The 23,386-nt window shown below is 38.2% G+C and overlaps 1 protein-coding gene across 3 annotated transcripts in view; it reads right to left on the bottom strand.

The window, feature by feature from the left end:
- Positions 1–23,386, bottom strand: part of LOC107719540 (serine/threonine-protein kinase Nek7) — a 60,105-nt gene that overhangs the window by 5,695 nt on the left and 31,024 nt on the right. For all 3 annotated transcript variants that reach the window (XM_016526971.1, XM_016526972.1, XM_016526970.1), the window contains 2 exons: positions 14,531–14,625; positions 393–506 (listed from right to left, as the gene is read on the bottom strand). In XM_016526971.1, the coding sequence (XP_016382457.1) occupies positions 393–506; positions 14,531–14,625 (209 nt within the window). The remainder of the gene's footprint in view (positions 1–392; positions 507–14,530; positions 14,626–23,386) is intronic.

The raw sequence follows: 23,386 nt of genomic DNA, 5'->3' as shown, positions 1-23,386 counted from the left end.
GAGACGCGGGAGCTGATGGCAGGGGGCGGTGGATATTTGTGGCGGTCAATGTGGATATTGTGGATGAGTTCTTCTGTGTCATCACGTTCTATTAGTTCTACAGTTTCAGTTTCTGAACTTTCACGCTTAGTAACACATACAGCTGCTCCCTCACCACAGTGCAACACCCCTTTCAAACAGTGTCGCGTTCCGAACGTTGTTTAAGTGACATATACCGGTATTGCGGTATTTTCAAAATTCATATCATAACAAAAATAAAAACCGGTATTCGGTATGAACCGGTATACCGCCCAGCACTACATATGACCCCTTTAAATTTGACCACAACTTCAGAAGAATTAAATACCAAAGGGTGAGAAAGCATGTAAAAATCTCTTGCGCTTGAAACATACCTCTTCAGAGTAATGGTCAGACGGTAGCGGCGGGTAGTCACACTGCTCAATCTTTTTACACAGCGAGTAGAGGTTCATTTTGTCCCCGTAGAATGGACTCTGCAAGGCAGCCATCTATGTGAGAAGAAAGAAATGTGAAAGGCACTTTTAGAGAGAAGGACGTTTGGTTCCAGACATCTTGTTAGCTTAAAAAAAATTTTCTTATGAAGCCATTTGGCAAGGTTCATATCATGATCGTTTCAACTCAAATCAATTAATATCTTAAGTTTGTGATTTCAAAGGTGTAAGTAATAAAAAATTAATTTCTGTGAAGAAAAAACTAAATTACTAAATTATTTTACTGTTATTTCCATGGTTGTGCCATTAAATGACTTCAGAGTTCACACCTGGAGGTTGAGTAATTCATTCACTCCAAAGCAAATACCCATATCTCTCATACACAATCCTGCAACGCACACTAAATCTTCATCAAGCAGGGGCTGACTGTTTGTGGAAGAGACTACGGCGTCCCATGTCACAGATGGCAACAAGATGTCAGAAGCTGTCAGAAAGCTAAGAGTCAAGTCTATAGAGCATGTTTCATACTGTTCGGATTTTCGTGTTCTCGGGTGATAAATTGAACCAGTCATAGTAAATTTCTTGGGCAATGAGCCGCTTCCAGATATTTCAAGTGAACAAATTTTATATATTGCTACTCAAGCATCATTGTAGATCAAGGTGAAGTATGTCCACACTGCTCACGTTTATGTGTGGCTGCTTATCCACGTTGTGTGGACAAAACGGACATTGACACAGTCAAAACAAGTAATCAAAGATGCGCTAATTAAACTTTTTGGCCGAAACCAAAAATTCTTTTTTTCACCCTCAACATCTCAGTGTTTTTTGTACATACAATGAAAGTCACCCCAATGACTTTAAATGTAGAGACAAAAACAGTTGGAAGATTCTTCTGGACACTGACACAGTCAAAATGTCATTGGAGACAAGCTAAATAAACCTCAACATTTTTTTGTTTGCCATTTTGACTGGATATTTTCAATTGCCACAATTTTGTTGGATCGGTACTTTTTGTCCAACCCAACTGGACCCCACTTACTTTCACTGTATAGACAAAAACACTGAGACACTTAAAAACATCTCCTTTTGTGTTCCGCAGAAGAAACAAAGTCATACAGGTTTAGAACAACATGAGAGTAAAGGGCTTTTCACACAAAGCGAAAATTCGACGAGAATGTTCGGCGCGATGACGCTTTTGAATCGAAACAATAGATCCCTATGGGGCTATTCACACCAGGCACGATCATTCGCGGTGAAAAAAAGAAGAGGATTTTTTTTCGTCCTGTGTCGATTTTTTCCCCGTCGCTCCATGATGAAACGGGCCGTCCAATCAGATTTGAGCTTAGATCACGTGCCCAGAGCAGCTGCTGTTGCACAAAAGGGTGAGAGTGGTGGCGCTGTTTCGAAAACCAGTGTAAAAAAACACAGAAGAAGAGTATCCCGGTAGAGAGAAGAGAGTGGATGCAGAGTTCCTGTTATCTTTGGTATCTGAGAGCAGATTTATTCTCACATGTTCTTAATATAATTTCTAAATTCTCGATTGAATTATGTGACCTGGAGTGTCCGTTTTCTTCCACGTGCGTGAGTGTTATGAGTCAGAGCGTGTTAACTCTCTAGATCTTCCGTGTTTAAAAAAAACGAGTGAAACATTAGAATCAAAATCAACTATAGATCACAATCGGAAGTTATTACAAGCACTCGATGATGGTTTATAGTGGGTTTTAAGCAAAAACATTAATAATCACATAAATGTTCAAATGTGGCTTGATGCTAGTTGTACTTATTTATATTTTAAGTTGTTTTCTTGTAAGCATTATAGATAGTTTGTGTTTCTGGCGTAGAACCAAACTTTATTTAGCTATATTTAATGCTGTATATTGAGCAGTGGGCGATGTTAAATCCATATATGAAATACATATCTGAGTAAAAATGCATTGCTGGTCGGCACCACCTAGCGTGCAGGTGTGAATTAGCAGAAGGCGATCAATCGTTTCGTGCTCGGTGTGAAAGCAACGTTTGTCGGCGATTCGCCTCACTTTTTCGCATCGCGCTCAGTGTGAAACGGCCTTAACTGATGACAGAACAAAACAATCGTGCTTTACCAATAACCACAGATGGCAAGTATCTCCAATAGAACCAATACTTTAAAAATGTGCATGAACTATAAGTTGGTCTTAATAAATCTGGACACATTTGACAACTCATGGCCAATTAGCTTTCTATATCTGGTCTGAAACTTAGCAAGGAAAATTATGGATGTTCTGTCCCAATAAAGCCTTAGAAAAAGGACGGTGATATTTCAGCATTTTAGTAAATGTTTTGTGGAAAAGAAGGCAGAACGAGATGAACAACATTGTTGACGTCACAGTTTCGGGACATAAATCACGGCGATACTGAAGACATGCAGTGCATCCTGGTAGCCTGGAGCTGTGCAATCCCGCTCAGCCAGGAAGGCGATGCTTTGATGACGTTTCAACAATGAGATTATGATACTGCAAAAGCAGACTGGCAAAAACAGCCCCAAGCAAATCCACTGACTGTGGGTGAGGACACTTTCAGGAAAAAGCTTTCCAGATGCCAAGCATGCAAGCCACAGAGTACTCGCACGAAACCACTACACCGCAAACGCACACTGGACGAGAACTCAATTAAACTGACATAGAAGGACAGAGAGGAAACGGCGAGCGAGTTAAGGGGGTGGGAGGGGGTGTGATAGAGCGAGGCGAAACGACCGTCTGGGCTGTCAGAGGAGGAGCGCGGTGTGGCAGAACTCATGGAGCAAAGCCGGTTTCATCGCTGCTCCGCACAAAATGGGAATGGGAGGGGCGGAGGAAGGGGAGTCTCTCTCTAATCACTGGCAGTGCTGGAACTGGAAGGACTGGGATGTTTCTGCAACGTGTAGCACTTTCACAGCAACCAGTACTTCTAATATAAATGTGCCACACCTAAGTGTGAATGCCTGCATTCACACAGTGGCAAAAATACGGTCAAGTGACATATAATGAGAGTGATAATTAAATTCTATAACCAAAATCACTTTAATTTGAAGGATTCACACCTGTATTTGAGAAAGAGTTTGGTTAGCTTGTGCTGTGTTGCATTTTTTCTTCTTCTTGTAGGGTTCTTGTCCCAAGAAAGCACAATGACAAAAAAAAAAAAAGGGGACAGTGACATTTCAGCAGATGCCCTGTGAAATGAGGCATGACTTTGCTTAAGCAGAAAGAGATGAATAACAAATGTGAGTTATGTCATCTGAAAGTTTTAGATCCAATCACTGCCTACCATCAAAACGGTTCCAAAACATTTAAAGCTGCTGTCAATTAATTGAAATAGGACGGAAGAAGTCATTTATATATTAATAATATACATATTTTTAATAGATACGTATTTGAATAACCTATTAAAATGATTTGTCATTGCGTTACATTCGAACAGAGAGTAGAAAGGAAAAAACTGGTTGTAAAAGACAGTTTTGCGCTAACAGCGCCCCTTGTGGTAGCACTGAGAATGCAAACGAACATGCATTATGAATTGTGTTCTGATACATTTTGGAGCATCGAATGAAGCTAACAAAGCGAAACACAATCAATCACAATATAAACAACTGCAATTCAAGCATCTATGATTTACTAAATCGTGAACTACAGCATTAAATTTAGGTCTACTGTCATCACGTCAATGGTTTCTATAAAGTTTTTTATATTGTTGAGTATTGTACCTACACCGTAAAAAGTGGTTACTTTTTTTTTTTTTTGAAAGACATGAATAACAAACAAAAATGTGAGTAGTGTCATCTAACAGTATTAGATCCAATCACGGCCTTCCATTAAAACAGCTCCAAGCCATTCAAAGCCGTTGTCAATTAATTTAAATATGATAGTTGAATTCATTTATATATTAATAATATACATATATTTAATACATACACATTTGAGTAATAAATATATATATATATATATATATAAAGTTTTAAGTATAAATAATCTCATTGGCAAAAGTATATGTATAGATATATAAAATGTCAATGTTTTGTGTTCAAAAGGTGACGCATTTGCTCCACTATAGTTTAAATCCATTGGTAAAACTAACACTCAACAAGCACCACTAAATATTACATTAAAAATGGAAAAAGAACTTGTACAGGTAAATTTTTTTTTACATTTTCTGAGAGGTAGGATAAAAATAATGTATAATATTTTTTGCAGATAAATGCTGGATTTGATGTCCTTCTTGTTCCTCCATCAGTTACAGCGATGCGAATGCGTCTATGTGTGTGTGACAGTAATGGGCTCTGTGAATGAGTGTGTTTTGGCCAGACTGCGTTTGGTGTGTTTTCCAGCGAAAAAAATTCTTCAAAACAAAAGGCTAGATGATGATCTCCATATACAGAAGATGATATACCTATAGTGTAATTTCATCGCAACATCTATCTCGTCAGCGTGCCGCTGCTCTTGCAATGAGTTCCTCTGGATAATTGCGATGTGCAGTACCGTAGAACGGCATTTATCGAGATGAAAATGCAGCGGCGGCGTTAACTGTTTGCATGCGGTGTGCGTACCTGTGGAAGTGTGGCCGCAGAGGGGGGTCAGGGGCGAGTAGCAGCTGTAGCCAGCAAAGGGTTAAACAAGGACCACCATATTTTCATGCATCTTCTGCTTCTGACAGATGAAAAATGTCAACTGTCCTGTTTTTATTTTGGAGTTTTTGCACTATTCATCTGGTTCATTAGTGCCTAGCGCTCTTGGCCCTGACAGCTGCTCGCCCTGTGCTCCCAGCCCCTGAATTTTTCAGGCTAATTTGATTCGGGGCGCCCAGGCGATGGGCAAGATGATTGACTTGCTCCCTGACCCCCGGAGCCCAGCAGCTCCCTCATTGGTATTCCAGAGGAGTCCACCCCACACCACGCTGGCCTGCTGTCTGTCTGCGGGGCTTCAGCTACCGGTGCATGGTGGCGAAAGACACACGCGTTTACACACTCACATGCGCACACAAAAGAGGGGGGGGGAAACGCACACACAGACACCAAAGCTCAGAGGAACATACTTAAACAGAATCTCAACCACCAACACATAAGTGTGCTGACACAAATACACACCAGACACGTAAAAAACAGCCACGCCTGCTCGGAAACACACACACATAGATAGATGCTCACAATATCACAACAACATAACTAAAAACAACTAAAAAAGACAAACACATATGGTCACCCAGATAGGAAGACAAAAACAGACTCTTTTCTAATACTTACTTGAATACAAACTGACCGCCCTGGCTTGCTACAATACTTTTTTAATTGGTGAACTCTTTAGACAAAACAGATTTTTTTATATAACATATACAGAGCATATTTTTTCTCTATGCAAATGCAGACATAAATTCAGAAAAAAAAATAACACTCTGGGGGGCGACAGAGTTCACATATCTGAGCCATTAAAATTAATTTTCATTGTGTTATATTCGAAAAGAGTAGAGTTGAATGGAGAAAACTAGTTGTAGAAGGCAGTTTTGCACTAACACAGCGCCCCTTGTGGTAGCACTGAGAATGCAACGTGAACTTGCATTACGAATTGTTCTGACACATTTTGGCGAACCAAATCAAGCTAACAAAGTGAAACACAATCACAATATAAACGACTGCAATTCCGGCTGCTACAATTTACTAAATTGCAAAGAGTGTCAACTACAACATTAAATTTAGGTCTTCTGTTATTGTGTCAACGGTTTCTATATACTTTTTTATATCGAGTAAAGTGGTAATTACAATTGTTACCATACAGAGCAATTTCTACCCGATTTAACCCATTAAAATTGCTTTGTTGGTATACATTAACGTATTTAGGTTGATTCAGTGATGTTAAACAATATTTTAGACTAGAACGGTTTTAAAATAAAACCAGTTAATTTAGATGCTACCATTTTCAGGTTACAATTTTTTTTTCCATGTAGAGATGCATATATTTATATATATTGGAACAATATTGGTTATTGGATGACAGCAGAATTTTTTTAAATGTATTTATCATATTGGTCAATAATTGTTCATGCTTATTTACGCTATTTTTACATTCAGATTAACTCTGCCATCTTAAATCTTAGTCCATTTTTTGGAAGGCCAAACAAAGTAGTTTCGCTTTCACAACGAAACAGCGTCACAAACCGCGGCTTTGAGTGAGCGGAGGCCAGAGGCCTAGAGTCGGCGGCGGCCTAGAGTATGTGGAGGCCGGCTTGAGTGAGCAGAGGCGGGCGGGCTTGAGAACGGCACGGCCGGCGGATTCGACAAAGGAGGCTTGCGGCAACCACATGTGACGACCCCGGGCTTTAACTTTGATAAAGAATATCTCTTTGGATTTGAGACTTTAGTCTTTGCAACTTTACAGATCTTCTTTATGCACCAAGAGCTTGTAACACTCCAAAAAGAAAGGAAAAATTGAAATCGCATCATATGACCCCTTTAAAAACACTGATAATTTTAGTAACACAAATGTAGTCATTGGCAAATCTCAAAACGAATACAGTATCTATTTTCCATACTGTACATTATTTTGTGATACATAAATTCACTTGTAGCACTTAAAACAACTGATTTTTTTTTTTTTTACATTTTAAATGTATTTATTTTGACAACATAATATAGAACTTTAATGTCAACCATTTACCGGTTATCATTCATAACATGAAAACATATACTGGCTTATTGTATCATCATTTGTCTCAATCAAGGAGATATTGCCATTGTCTTAATATTGATCTTTGTACTTTGTTGAACTCTTTGCATGCCAATTAATCTCCTAGCTCTTTGCATGCCAATTAATCTCCTAGCAAAGGTCCTGGTTCTCAGGAGCCATGGAAGAGGGCGTAGTGTATGAAAAGAGTCATGTTCGAGTGTGAGAAAACCATCATTATTTCATGTTGCTCATCCTTCTCGCACTCTTCTTTAACGATATATTAATCAAATGGAGGTGCAGGCATAAAGAACGAACACAATTAAATATGAATCCATATTCTGTGACTTGAAAAGTCCCCGTCTGATGCCACAAACAGGCACTGACTTGTACGAATGCCTAACCTACACACACAGTGATGTTTAAGCTCTCTGTGTTTTCCTCTTGAACAAATGAGAAGAGAAAAATCACCACTTCTTCTCTTAGTAGCGCCATCACCCCGAGAAGAAAAGTTTCAGACACGTGTTATGTTTGTAAATTTGCTGAATGAGTGTGCAACGCTTCTTGGTTTTATGCATCATTAGCAAAACATGGGTGCGGCAGCTCATCAGAATGTTAAGAGTGCTTCAGAGATGCCAGCGTTCACGTACGCCGCTCTCCCAAAGCATCTTTAAAGAACATGAGTATTCCGCATCTGTACACGGCTGGGCCAAATTAATTCACTAAGCTATCAAATTAAAATCTGAGATCCGTGGTGAGAAGACACCAAGGTATACTGGGTAATCTATATTTGAATAGGAAGCGGGACAGGTTTAATTAGCTCAAACGTTTTGATGGATGCTTACTATTCAGGTGTGGGATAACACTACCCAAAAAATCTGCTTTAAAAATTTAATATATAAACTTCCCGAGCTCTGCAAACGAAGTGCTATGCCACATCCCGCCAACTACGGACGAAGCGTTCTTATTTAATGAAAGAATATCATTAGCAACACATATCAAAAATGCAACACACCTCTTGCATGGGGTGCATGCTAATTTGTTTACTTTTAACGCTCTTGTTAATCCAATTCAGTTCTCATCTCCGATGTTCTACTGAAAACACATGGTCGTAAACGAAGATGTGACTTCACAGTTTTAATTGTAAAACCTGGAGCAGGAAACCTGGCCTCGTTTTTTTGCAATGAAGGGAGATGCAACCATCTCGGCCTCTTATTTATGCCAACATAAATCCGAAACACCTTCGAGAATGGCTATTAAGAAGAGGTTTAAGAGGACTTCAAAAGGCCGGGCCAGACCGTGAGCACAGAGATCCACCAATATGAACTCAGTCTGTCTTTAATAGAGAGAGGAGACGGTGCGGGTCGGAAACGGCGAGGACACCGAGGGCCATCTGGGTAGCTCGAGACGATCCTTTCATTTTCAGCATCATAAAACTCAACACCAAAACCAATTGCATGAGTGCTCCAAGGATGGGCTAGGAGATCATAGGCTAATACAGCCACAGGAAATGGTCTTGATGGTTGGGGGAAGGAAAATATAGAAGAGTACCCATAAAAATTTGTGGTCTGATTCAAGGTTAAAATGGGGTCAAATGAAAGGAGAATTCATTGAACAGTAGTGATGGGGATTTTGATTCAACTCAGTGACTCAAATTATTTAAATAAGATTAGCAAAAAATTCATCCACCCAAACGATTCACTAAAAGAAACAAGTCTAAACATTTTATAAAAATTTGCATATACAAATCAATAAAGAGACTCCAGAAAAAAGTGCTTAAGCATCATAAGCATAATCATCAGTAAAAGATGCGTCCTCTTGTTCTCACGGACTCGTAGATTGAAGGAAGCATATTTGTTCAGTCGGTCCAAGAAATAAAATGCTTCTTCACAGTCCACACTTTAACACAAATCAAAGTCAGTGTCGTTATTGGTAACTAAAAGTAAAACTATTAAAAATAATTTTTGTTAATTGAAATAAAATGGAAATTAATACTGAATATATATTAAACGAAAAACTAACTATATATTATATGAAACTTAAAAATTAGGCAGACTGAAATGAGTTTCATTTGAAGAACTAAAATTATTAAAACTGAAATAATTAAAGCTGAAGCTAAATATGTACAAAAAATCACCACCAAACATTTGTGACATGGTTTAAGAACCTATGCCTTTTTCACTAACTACTTACAATACAAGTTTAACCAGCTGCATTACCTGATTTGCATATATATCTATAACCATATATATATATAATTTATGTTTTAGGTTTTTTTTTTTTTTTCATCAGAATGGTACAAAACTTGGTAAAGATTTTGGCACTTGCTATGTGAACACAATAAAAAAGATTTTAAAAATTGATTCAAAAAGTTTAAATGGTCCAAACCCCTCATGGTCAAAAGTGACTGCATTGGAAATGAATAGGAAATGAATTTCTAATTTTTCTAATTCTAGTGGAAATGTCTGGTATTGCATAGTGTTGGGCGATGTTCAATTTTCATATCGTCAGCCTGTGAGATCGCCGATACACAATATTATCGTGCTAATTTATGTAATTATTTATTTAGTTTCATTGGAGAAAGTGAACCAACTCCAGCATAAGGCTAAAAGCAGCCTAATGTTTTTAATGACTGAATTTGTATTTAACAAATTAATAGAAACATCGTAAGTTACTAATTATAATGCTTACAGTTCCTCAGTTATTCAGAAAGCAGCTACAAAAAACGAGCAAAGAACATTAAATTACCAAAGAACATCATCACAAGCTCAGTCTAGCACGAGTTTATGCACTTTAAAAACACTCCCGTTAAACTCAGTGAATCTACACTATATGATGAATAAATCTCTTATACTTACATCGCACGTACATCTGCACTTTGTTGTTTATAATGAGAGAATTCGCGAGTCAGAATTCAGTCAGCGCAAGCTGAACAACAAAACTCCGCTGTTTCAGTGATGACTCATCTGAACGCCTCTGATTGGCCATTGCATTCATAAGCTCAGCATAATCGTGTGTGATTGGTTATAACGCGCAATACTGTAAAAACGCGGAAAAAGAAATATAGGCCTAATGCAACAAATAAGCCCTAATATTAATTACATAGTATTACTAGCCTGATAATAATAATAATAATAATAATAATCGTCTTGCTATCGTCAAAGGCATCAGCCACAGGCGATATCTCTGTCTATTGACGATACACGTTACTATCGTCTATCTGCACAACCCTACTACTGCACCCAAACAAAATCTTACTGAAAGCTCAGTTTTTGAGATATTAGCCTCAAATTTGGAACACAACTTTTGATTTATTTGTAACGTTTTTTCATACACATGTGGACGTGTGAGAATGGCTACAAAACTTGGAATAAAGTTTAACAGTAGTTAGCTTTCAGCCTACTAAATCATTTATTGTGTACTTTGCTCAACGCCCAAAATATTAACTAAACACCCAAACAGACGGTGTGACCCTCAATTCTTCCACTCACCACAAAACCACACTTTTTCTTGCAGAGAGCTGTCAATAATGCAGATGGACCGTGCAGTACAGTGCAGTGCTATTGACAGATGCACAGTGGAGAGCACGTGTCCCGTCTGCCGTGAAGGCCATTTGGGAGTCAACCCCAACTCTGGCCTTGTCCTGTACCCCTCCTCTTCATCACAGGATGATCAGCTGAACAAATGAGCTCTAAGTAAGGGATGCTTGTCGGAGGGGTCTTGTATCACCCTGAAGGGGGTTATTCTGCGATAACTAACGGCTGGATGTACATTATCCCACTTATTACACGGCTACTTGCCACATAAGTAAATAATTAGACACAAAATATTGATTTGAGTTGAAATATTTGAACGCAAAGCTTCCATGAAGACAGCAGTTGCGAGCAAGCAGCAAGTTCAAACTATACGGACATTTAAGGGAAACAGTGCAGTCATACCACTTATTACACAACATTTCACCACATAAATGATTAAGGCGATAAAAGATATTGATTTAAGATGAAATTTTTAAAAAATCTTACCAGTTTGTTAGTTATATCTTATAATCCATTACAGTGTATAAAACGATCGTCACAAAATGGCAGCAGCTGTGTTTGTATGAAACGAGAGAGCAAGTCCACGATACCAGGATGATTTTAAGTTTAAGGGAGAATATTAAGTTTTAATATTTTATTAGCTAACCAAACGCAAAGCTTCCACCAAGAAATACTGTTCTTAGAGTATAGCGCCAACTTCAGTGACCCGGATGAGCCTGTGTTATCAGCTTTTACCGGTTGATATCGAGGAATAACACACCTCGGAATGTCGCGACTGACCAATCAGAATCAAGTATTCCACAGAGCCGTGTAATAATAACATTTAACAAACTTATTATATTAGTTCAGGTTGTAAAATGTCAAGTTATGCAACTTTCCAAAACTGGGAATAAAAATTCATAAAATGTTGTAAGAAATAATTTTATAATAAAAAATTTAATTTGGGTGGGAGATTTTTCTTGAATTGTTCTTATTTTCTTATATATAAAAATTTTTGGTTATAAAATTTAATGATAATGTAATATCATACATAGTAATAAAAAGTCATTTGATTGTACATTTTCCCCCCTTAAATTCTTCTTAATTTTTTTTATTGAGGACAAGCCATTGATCCACATATAGACTAATTCACAAAATAAATAAATAAAATATGAAAAAATTAAAAGCTTGAAAAACAATTTGATTGTAAAATGTTATTTTTTCTTCAACTTTTCTTCATTTTCTTTGAGGACACGTGACTGACCCACATACAGACTAACTCATACATATAAAAAAAAAAATCTTTGACATCTTTAGATTTTTAGAGTTACTTAAAAACATTTGTAACAAACATTGAGATGATCAACTGAAAACTTGAATACTTTGTAATAATGAAAGAAAAACAGTCCACAATCCTCCTTTACTGTAACATCACAGCAACTGCCGGCGGGTTTGCCGATCATCAGATCCGTCACTCAAACAGATGTCAATTCATCACCTCCCAGCTCCCCACCTCCTCCAGGTCACGTGACCTGCTGGAAGCGGGACAAGATGAAAGTCTTCGTGTACCAAGGGGCGACAGCGCCGATCTGTTCGAGGCCGAGCTCGGACTTGGCTTTAACAGAAGCTTAAGAGATCACAACTGTTCCCCGTTTGCCTTCTCCCCGCACTTGGCTGACCCATCGCCACAGCTAAGAAGGGCGGACTGATCACACTGATGGGCCTGGTCATTTATGGGAGACTAATTAGTTCCAAGAAACACCGTCTCCAAGCAGCGGTGAACTCAGATGGTTGTTTTTCAGCCCCAGGCACTTTGGGAGGTGTAGCTACTGGTAAGCTTCCCCCCAAAAAAAGAGGCAAAAGACGAAACGGGGAGGGAAAAAAACACTCAGGGGATTGAAGGGATAGAACGGGTACTGGACTAACAATGTGTCTATTTCCACACTGTGCGAGTGTGAATTTGCGCCTGCTTGTGTGTTTATACACCAGTTTTTGGTAGTAGCCAGTATATCCCATGGGATCAAGCATTGTGTCATTTACGGATTGCTGCAACCCATTCCAGGTGGCCCAAGTCACCTGGTTAAGAGGAAACCAGGGCCAAAAAAACCACACAGAAACACACAAAATGCCCACTTTTGAACAGGAATCTGTGATTTTGCAAGATCTGTTATGCAAGATCTCACGCTGTCGGATGCTTAAAGGGACAGTTCCCCTGAAAATTACAATTCTATCATCATTTACTCACCTTGATGTTATTTCAAAGACTGACTGTCTTTCGTTGAGCACAAAATGGACATTTTTAAGAATATCCAGGCCGTTATTTTTTTTCCTTTTTCTCAATTTAAAGAAACTTCTGAATGAATCATTCATGAACTTATAGAAATGTTTTCCTTTCCAGTTACTTTCTACAGTCTGAAATAGTTTGTCTTTATTTTCTTGTTTAAGATACATTATTAAATCCTATACAGTGGTTTTTATCCAGGGGGCCTTCCATGGGGGCCCTGTAAGTCTTCAAATGACTTAAATGTTGTTACATTAACACATTAAGTAAAATGCTAAAAACAACACTAAAAATTAAGATATACAACATTAAACTGACATATTTTGAGTTTATTTTTATTACAAAAGATGTATTAAAGGGAGTCAAAACGATTGAGAATCACTGCTATCAAAACATTGAAAAAATAATGAATCAATTCACTGTTAAATCTAATCGAACTGTATATTGAATCAAATTGATCTGAATTAGCAAAAATCAATTTGAAGAGAAAAAAAAAACAGTAACTTATGAATCATATTTATTCACTGTCAGCCCAAACATTTTTACCTCTTGCATTTGGATATTTTGGCTTCCAAGCCTCAAAATGACAAAAGAACATATTAAAGTATCATAAAAATGATTCATATGAGTCATATGCATTACAAGTTTTCTGAAGCTTTGCATTTTTCTAAACTGACCGCAATCTGTAGTTATTACTTCTTGGTGCATTTATGAGAGCAAGAGTTAGTAATGTCTAATTTATGAATGAATCATTCTTTTTATCTTTTTAATAAATTTAATAATCTTTTTAAAAAAATAAATTGGTCCAGTTCACAAAACTATGTGAATGACATTCACAAATTGGCTGATTTGGTTCTCAATGACTCATTGATCCAATCATCGTTAACCCTAATTATAACAGCTCACTGGAGGTGAAAATTATTAATGAATAGCAACTTAAATTTTATTCAAGTTTACCGTATGACTTCAGAAAACTTAGAATAGAGTCAAATAGACCACTTTTATGGTGCTTTTTTGTCATTTTGAAGCTTGACAGCTCCCGTTCACATTCACTTTCATTATATTGAAAAGAGAGGCACAGATGTTCTTCAAAAATATACCTTTCATGTTTCATTGAAAAAGGTTTGGAATGACATGAGGGTGATTAAATAATGACAAAACTTCCATTTTGGGTGAACTATCCCTTTAAGGTCTAAACATTTATCACAGCCGAAAAAACACAGCGGACCTCCTTGCAACTTCATCTTCAATTTAGACAGAGCTGAAGAGAAAACTGGTCCACTGTGTCATGGAGAAGCGTATGCTATTAAAGTCTAATCAAAGCAGTCAGTATCATTTCGCAGCAAGAGCAGTGGATGTTATTTAAAACACATGTAAATGTCATTCAAATTTCCTCATCAGCTCGGGAACATACTCCAGGTATCCTTTATGGAAACCATTTACCTCAGAGTACAAAACCATATTGTAATTTTCACGACAGACCGCAAGGTGTAGGATTGCGTCTCACAAAAGGAGACGAACAGCTCTGGCAGAAGCTCGGGAAGAGAACGGTAAAGTTAGAGAGGGTTGGGGTGTATAAACGGAGGAGGGGGAGTGATGGGATGGGTTTCTATACCTTACCTCATAGAGCAGGCAGCCTAGCGACCAGATGTCAGATTTGAAGTTATATCCGTTTTCGTGTATTCGCTCGGGAGACATGTAATATGGGGTGCCCACTGGAACAGAAAAAAAAGACAGATAGAGACAGAGAGAGAGTTAGGCTGTCTGGTTTGCTATGCGAGGAGTTCATCCATGGATGCTTCATTGACAAAGGTTTCAGACTGAGGAGTTTTAGATGACTAAAGAGAGGTTGCTATCAACAAACTCAGCGATGCGTGTGTACAGTGTGGAGGGAAACATTTTAACGGTTTGTACACTACCATTGAAAAATTTGGGGTTAGGTTTTTTTTTTTATTTTTTTTTAAGAAAAACTAATTTTATTCAGTAAGGGTATATTAAAGGGGTCATATGATGCGATTTCAAGTTTTCCTTTCTCTTTGGAGTGTTACAAGCTGTTTGTGAATGATAAGATCCCTAAAGTTGCAAAGACTAAAGTCTCAAACCCAAAGAGATATTCTTTATAAAAGTTAAGACTCGTCCACGCCCTCCTAAAACGCCTCGTTTTACATTTCATTACACCAAATACACAAAATAATGTTATTTTTAGCAGCATCATATGACCCCTTTAAATCGATCAGAAGTGACAGAAATCTTTTGTAACATTATATGTCTCTACTATTTTCTACTGAATGCTATTCCTTTGAACATTTGTCAAAAAAATCCTACAATCCTACAGCTGTTTTAAACATAAGTATAATGTGCCTTGAGCAGCAAACCAGCATAACAGAAGAACTGGCCCCCTGACTGAGCCTGGTTTCTCCCAAGGTTTTTTTTTTTACATTCTGTCACCGATGGAGTTTTGGTTCCTTGCCGCTGTCGCCTCTGGCTTGCTTAGATTTGTCAAAAAAATCCTACAATCCTACAGCTGTTTTAAACATAAGTATAATGTGCCTTGAGCAGCAAACCAGCATAACAGAAGAACTGGCCCCCTGACTGAGCCTGGTTTCTCCCAAGGTTTTTTTTTTACATTCTGTCACCGATGGAGTTTTGGTTCCTTGCCGCTGTCGCCTCTGGCTTGCTTAGTTGGGGACACTTAATTTCCAGTGATATTGTCGACTTGATTGTAAAGATACTATTTAAACTGAACTGAGCTGGACGGTGCCATCACTGAATTCAATGATGAACTGCCTTTAACTGAAAATTGAGTGTTTACTATTGTCATTTTGCAATGACACACCATTTTCCTATTTTGATACTGTAAAGCTGCTTTGACACAATCTGTATTGTTAAGAGCGCTATATAAATAAAGGTGAAATATTTTCTGAAGGATCATGTGACACTGAAGACTGGAGTAATGATGCTGGAAATTCATTTAAAATCATTTTAAATAGAATGCAGTTATTTTAAATTGTAAAACTATTTTATGATATTATTGATTTGAACTGTAGTGTATATTGACAGTAAAGTATGCATTCAAACATCAAACTGCTAAGGAGTTGCTTAATATTAGGGCTGGGCATTAGCAAACTATGTATCAGGGGTCGTCAACTGGCTGACTCCAGTCTGAATCAATTTTCTAATAAAATCAAATTTATATCAGGCACATCAAGGTACAAGAAAGTCTTAATTATGATTTCAAGAGGTCTTAAATTTGGGGACGGAAAGACAAGAACTGCGATATGGCTTAATATGATGATTAAACTTCAAAAGGCAATGATTTCATTGAATAAATATGAGCGCTGCATGTTTCAATGTAAGTGTTCTGCTGTTACCGGGGAAACCGCTATATTTCTGCAATTCCAAAAGCGCCCTCCTACTGGCAGAGAATGAATTTGCATTTTCAATTAGCCGTTCTGCTGTTTTTGTTCAGACAAATGTGAAAATCATCCCATGTTTTTACGCTGCAAACATGCAGAGTTGTAAATGTAAACTGGTGGATTGACAAGAAGATAATGCATTATAAAAATGTAAACAATTATGACAGAAAAATATATTTATATGTTATTTAATTAATATAATTAATTTATAATAATTGTTTAAATTAATATAACTGATTTCTTAAATAAATGGTTTAAAGGCTGAAATGTGAAGTTTATCATGTTGTAAAACTTTTTGTTTTTGTGAAAACCTGTATCTGAACTATAAATCATGCTTTTTACAGTCATTTTTATTTTATTTGTGCAGGTCTGTAAAAAGGTCTTAAATGTCATAATTTTTAGCTTAAATATCCTGCAGATACCCTGGTCTGGCAAAAACCATCAGTTCATGTTTTTAGGTATATAATTGTCTGGACCTCGGCTGGTGAGGAGCGTTCATTACTGGACTTCAAGCAATTTTAGTTGAAGACCCCTGATATGTATGATATGATAAACATTGCAATATAAATTTCAAAATGTATAATATCAAAATTAACACACAAATAAAGAATGTATTCAAACAACACCCCAAATTTGTTCCAACTATGTGTATATACAATCTACATATATATATATATATATATATTATTATTATTCTTACATATATTACGTATTTTATTCTTTAAGTTCATTTTCATATTTATTACAACAAAACTTGAGGTGAGTCTCTTTGACTGATTCATTAAAAAAACAGCACATACGGTTCTCGATTGCCATAACTGAAAACCCAGTTGAGAAACACAGAAACAAAGACATTTCTGCTCAATGAACATGCATTGTATGTCTGAAAACATTTTAAAATGTTTAAAGGGGTCATATGATGCTGCTAAAAAGAACATTATTTTGTGTATTTGGTGTAATGAAATGTGTTTATGCGGTTTAAGGTTAAAAAAACATACTATTTTCCACATACTGTACATTATTGTTTCTCCTCTATGCCCCGCCTTTCTGAAACGCGTCGATTTTTACAAAGCTCATCGGTCTGAAAAGCGAGGTGTGCTGTGATTGGCCAGCTATCCAGTGCGTTGTGATTGGCCGAATTCCTCAAGCGTGTGACGGAAATGTTACGTCCCTTACCATATTGTGATGCCCTGTCAGGCCGGAGCGATGATTCAAAAACATGAAAACCCATTATAAACGAGGCATTCGTTGCATCCAGTGGGGACATAATTATGGATTATAATGATTTATACTGTCTTTTTACGCGTTGCGTTGCATCGCGCCGCGTAAACATAAACCATGTCTGCATTTGTGATCGGGGAAATGACAAACAACAAGCCCTACTCTACACTGCCCAAAAAACTCGCTTTAAATATATAAAATATAAAAACTCTTTAAATATAAAAGACGTACTTACAGTCTTTGAGTCAGAACAGCCGGCATTGTAGTCTACTCTCCCAGGATCAGGAAATGGTCCTCCATAAAATGTGCTGCACACATCTGAATATTTGGGTTGAAGTGTTCTGGAACAGTGTTGTAAATACAACTTAACCACTGATTTCTAGTCGTGTCCATTTTTGGATGGCCAAACAAAGTAGTTTCGCTTTCACAACGAAACAGCGTCACACACGGCGGCCTACAGTGAGCAGAGGCCGGGGGCTAGCGTGAGGAACAGCCGGAGGGTTAGAGTGAGCAGAGGCGGGTGGGCTTGAGAACGGTGCGGCGGCGATTTCGACGAAGGAGCGTCCGAAAGGACATGTGACGACTGGACTCCGCTTCGTCCACGGTGAAAGCCGATCCGGCGATCCACAGCAAATTTATAGTATTTCCTCAGCAACCAGCACAGATCAGCTCTAGGCATGACGAAGCAGATATCGTCCTCTTTTGGAAGGCCAAACAAAGTAGTTTCGCTTTCACACCGAATCACACAGTGCCTTCACGACATGGCGGCGGCAACAACAATACTACAGCGAGAATAAAAGTTACGCCTTCTTTCTTTGAGTGAACATTTGGGCGGCATTATGCAAATCTTCCCACATAGCGACGTAGACATGTGTGGGCGTGTTAGAACGAGCCGTTTTAGGTAGGCGTGGCTGACTCTTAACTTTTATAAAGAATATCTCTTTGGATTTGAGACTTTAGTCTTTGCAACTTTACAGATCTTCTTTATGCACCAAGAGCTTGTAACACTCCAAAGAGAAAGGAAAAATTGAAATCGCATCATGTGACCCCTTTAATAATAACGACAATGCCATTTTCGAATACCTTACTACAACAAACATTACATTTAAACTTATTTAGCCTAATTATTTAAAGACAACACTTAGAAAAGGAGCTACTGTGCTATAACAAAACATAAATTACAGAAAATACAGACACAATTTACTAGAACAATGGCATTGAAATAAAACCGCATTCATTTGGGATGTATGATGTAACTAACATGATCTGAAAAAAAAAACAACCTGTGTAATTTGGGAAGAGCAGTGGTTTGATGTTCAGATTATGACTTGTAGAACAACTTTTACAGATGGAGCCGAATGTGAATGTTCATGAACTCATGTAGGTGGGTGGTTTAGAGAGACTGCAAGTATGTGTACTGGGGAATGAAAATCTCAGCTTACATGTGAGGAGATTTCAAATCTCTCATTCACTTCTCATTACAAAAGAACCTCAGTGATTTACAACAGAAGCCATTCAACACGGCCAAATGAAACTTTAATCAATTCACTCATGTTTTTTTTCCACTCTCCACTCTTTGACTTTCTTTGAAATTCGATAAAACCAAAACAGCCACTGTACCAAAACGGTCTTCGATGATTTACCAACTCCGCCAAAGGAAAATTTAGGTCCTATCTGATGATTTCACACTGTAGCGCAGACTAATGCGTGACGGCTAACCACCAATGTACAATGGTTTGGTTTTGTCGTTCGATGCTTTTCAAAACGTTTTTCCTAAATATCATTTGTGTAGTTTATTTTGAAGTATAACCAAGAGAGCGTATTAGGTGCGGGGTTATCTGTTTGCTCGACCAATGGAAGACAGTGGAAATGTTTGGGAAACTTGCCAAAGGTAAACAAAGATTACGTGCCATGATGTTGCATACTGTATGTTGGAAGGCATTGAGAATCGCACTGTGACAGACGTGAGACTGAGCAGACCGTCAGGTCGCTTAGTCTGTGGCCCTGCAAAGATTTGTGGGTAATTGGCAGTGACTAATAGCCATCAGGCAGAAGAGCGGGACCCAAGAGGCCAGTCAAACTCCCCGAGCTGTACTCCCTGAAGCCTTGACAAGCTCCTTACTGCTCAGTGACTGTGGCCAACCAGCCAGGCACCGTGAAAGATTGATGATAGAAAGAGGGAGGGGTAAAACAAAAAAAGAAAAAAGAATAGAGTTAAAACAAAAAGCAATCTGACAAATGCACGCAGTTTGCGAAAGTTTAGCCTTGGCACAAACAGCTCAGATCTGACAAAGCGTTAAGAAGTCTCAGGTGGCGAGAACAAGAGCCAAAGCGAAACATCTCGACACCAAACGGTGTCAGGATGGTTGGGCGGGTAGCGGGGCTGAGGTTGAAACTCTTGCTGAGAAAAACACAAGCAAAGACGTGGCCCTTCCCTCCTACCGTCTCGCCCTATTGATGCAATCAGTGTGTCAAACCGAACTATGTTAAAAAGCATTTTCTTTTATACAAGTAGAAGAAAGTCAAACAGATACTGAGAGCTGCCTATGAGAAATTCCAAATGGCATCAGTGAAATCTGACTGGTCAGTATCATTGACTTCAATAGCCATAAGTGCATTGTTATATCTAGGGATGATCCAATATTAAAAAGCCATGGGTACGTAACTTCAAAAAAGAAAAGAAAAATAAATCACTAAAAATTTAAATCAATTAATTTTAAATGCTTCAAGTGAATTTAGCCATCACAACGTTATAATGAAAAAAGGATATTGGTTTTGATGTTTGCTAAAGTTAACTGTTATTAAACTATTAATGTCTTTAAATGTAAACTTAAATTTTTAGATGATGGCAAAGCTAATCTAAATGTAAAAATAGACAAAATGAGCATGTACAATTAAACAGACAATATCTTGTCAAATGTTTGTATGCAAACTTTTAAAACTGTTCGATAACCAATAAGGTACCAATATATTGGGCATCTTTAAATATATCTAAAAAAGTAAAAGCAAAACAAAACATAAAAAAAGTTTTGGAAACACTTTGGCCATCTGCCACTGGTCAACCAGATAGCTCTGCCTCCAAACTCATGCTATTGGATGAGTCAATGTGGCTATATTGGGTTGCTCAAGATTGTAAAACAAAACAAAGCAATGTTTTGAAAACATCATGTTGACACTTCTTGTGGGAATAAACTTACGAATGGTCTACTAAAAGTTGAGACTAGCTGACGAAAAACTAGTTTAACAATGTGAACCCTGAAACAGGAAGCAGAAACATAGAAACTGACCCTTTATCACATACATAACTTCAAAAAATAAATAAATAAAATTTTTGATGGAGTGCCTCAACATCCAGCATTAGACTTTAAAAGGGGCATCTTCTCTCATGCTAACAGTTTCTTAAAAGCCTAGCCCTACAGAGCAACTACTCCAGCAGCAGGTATTCATGCAAATAAATCATAGGTTGTGTAAGGATTCATTCCGTTATTATGAATTATGGAATTACGATAAATTCTTTGAAAAACGGCCCAGATCCTTTTTCGAACGAAAGAAGAGATTACCGCTGACTCTCAACGGTACGCTAATTACAAAAGAAGAAGTGTAAACTGCGCAAAGTGAGGGATTAAATGTAAAATCAGTTCGGTCTCGTTAACTCCTCAGACCTCTGAGTTTGAACGGCACTCCCAGTCACCTCAAAACCCTCGGATAAGACGCTAGCACGTAATTAGCACCGCTCTTAGCAGTAACTGCAGAATACGAGGGTTTGGGATTATTTTAATTGTTATTTCTCTTCCCAACTTTCTTTTTTTTTTTTGTTTTTTTTTTTCAATTTCCCCTCAAAAAGCCTTTCTTTCAGTTCGCCTTTGTTATATTTAAAGGCTAGGAAGCCTCTGGCGGGAAACGTAAAGAGCTATCTTTCCTTTCTTTCAGTCTTATGTTTTGTTTATATCTGTGGGCTGCGGAGCCACTCGGAGACGGAGTTAAAAGGCTAGGGCTCGGCTTCTTAAGAGAAGAATTGACAGCCGTGGAACGGCACTTCCCGGACCTCCATCCAACATGCATCCCAGAGTTCTACCGTGGTGGTTTGTCTCATTACAGGCTGAACTGTCAACCCCCAAACATACCGAAGCAACCCTGCACCCTCCACCCCAAACCACCCCCATGCAGGGAGAGAAACAGAGAGGGGGAGAGGTGAAGCGGCTGTGAGGAGCGAGGGAGAACGGGAGCGGGAAGCTTTGGTCTGCCCGCCCTGAGGGAGATACAGATCGAAGGTCTCTTTGCCCATGGGTGAATTTAACCTGCCATGTAGACTAGGGCTGTGCGATTAATCGAAATCGAATCGAAATCGCGATTTGAGACGTTGCGATTTCCTAATCGCAAAGCCTGCGATATGGACGCGATATTACTCCGTTCCAGAGCATATGCGTAGTTATACCATTATAATCTTGCCTGCTGAAGAAAAAAAACAATAGAACCCCTCCCAAAACACAATAACAAATGTAATGGGTTTCAGGGTTATAATGGGAATTGTATTGGTTTTAATGTAACCTATAATGTGGTGTCTATTTGATGGATTCTATTGGTGGGATGTAATCTGGCAGATGGCAACCAATAGAACAACAGTAATTCCTATTTTGTAAATTTTTGTAATGGTTTAATGGAAACTATAAGAATTTCTGTGATAGTTTCTATTGTTTTTTCTCAGCAGGGTAATGATACCCATACTGTGCTGCACATTATTGGCAATATTGAGCTGAAGCTTGACTAAAGACTTAAAATCGCAAATCAAATCGCAATCGCAATATCTGTCAAAAAAATCGCAATTTGATATTTTCCCCCAAATCGCACAGCCCTAATGTAGACACTCATGAATTTCATACCCTGCTATGGTTCAAGCTTCAGCCTTCATATGGAGAGCCAGAGCCTATGGGACAAGTGACAGAGAACCGCAGGAGACTCTCTCTCGCATATGTGCTGTACCTACCTGGGCGTCTTTATGCTCGTTTGTACATTCCTACTGTCAATACTAAAACATCCCGAGAGAAGAATTCCAGGCGCTCGGATAAATAAATAAGTAGGTGGGGAGGTAGCTAGGTATATAACTCTACAAAAGACAAGTGCAACTGCGGTGGTATGATTCGCCGGTGCATTAGCAGTTATAAATCATGCTGGGGTCTTAAAAAAGCCTTGTTAGGTATCCCTAACATGGCAGTCTGTAAATGATACCGTGTGGCACCGGCCCCGAGAGCAGGTGCGAATGGATGATGTGGTCGTACGGATCCACCGGCTCCTCCGGTCCCCAGGTGACGCAGGCGCCATTAAGACATGATTAAGGACAGCCCTGATTAAGCCCTTGTGGAGATTGTAGCTCATCCTGAAAATCTGGACTTCAGCACGAGTGAGCGGAGCGTCCTGTAGAGGGCGCTGTGAGTTTAGGTTTTCATGTGTTTCTAGACGCAGTGCTGTTTGCAGTTGAGGTGAATGCTGGAAGCTTGCAATGTAAGACATGCTGCGAGCTTAGCTATTTCTAGACACTTGCAAAAAAATTTTTTCTTATTTGTCAACATTATACTCATCATGTGCTGACATAAAACATAATGTTATACTCCTACACACAGATGCACATTTCACATAAACATACTGGATTTATATGCCATTTATATTCTGTTTCATAATGTAGTTTTTGAATACAAGAGAGTAGTTAGAATCTATTCTTGTGTGCTAATTGTGTTGTGTTTACTGTAACCTGTCAGCAGCAGCCTAATAATTGTAAATGCAGAAATAGAAGTCCGGTAATCATAATTAGATCAAAATTGTCACAAATATTTTAAGTACATTT

This window comes from Sinocyclocheilus rhinocerous, unplaced genomic scaffold (genome assembly GCF_001515625.1).
Source record: "Sinocyclocheilus rhinocerous isolate Xijiao unplaced genomic scaffold, SAMN03320098_v1.1 scaffold1294, whole genome shotgun sequence".
Lineage (NCBI taxonomy): Eukaryota > Metazoa > Chordata > Actinopteri > Cypriniformes > Cyprinidae > Sinocyclocheilus > Sinocyclocheilus rhinocerous.
The sequence above is the reverse complement of the archived record's forward strand: the minus strand, read 5'-3'. Positions and strand labels throughout refer to the sequence as shown.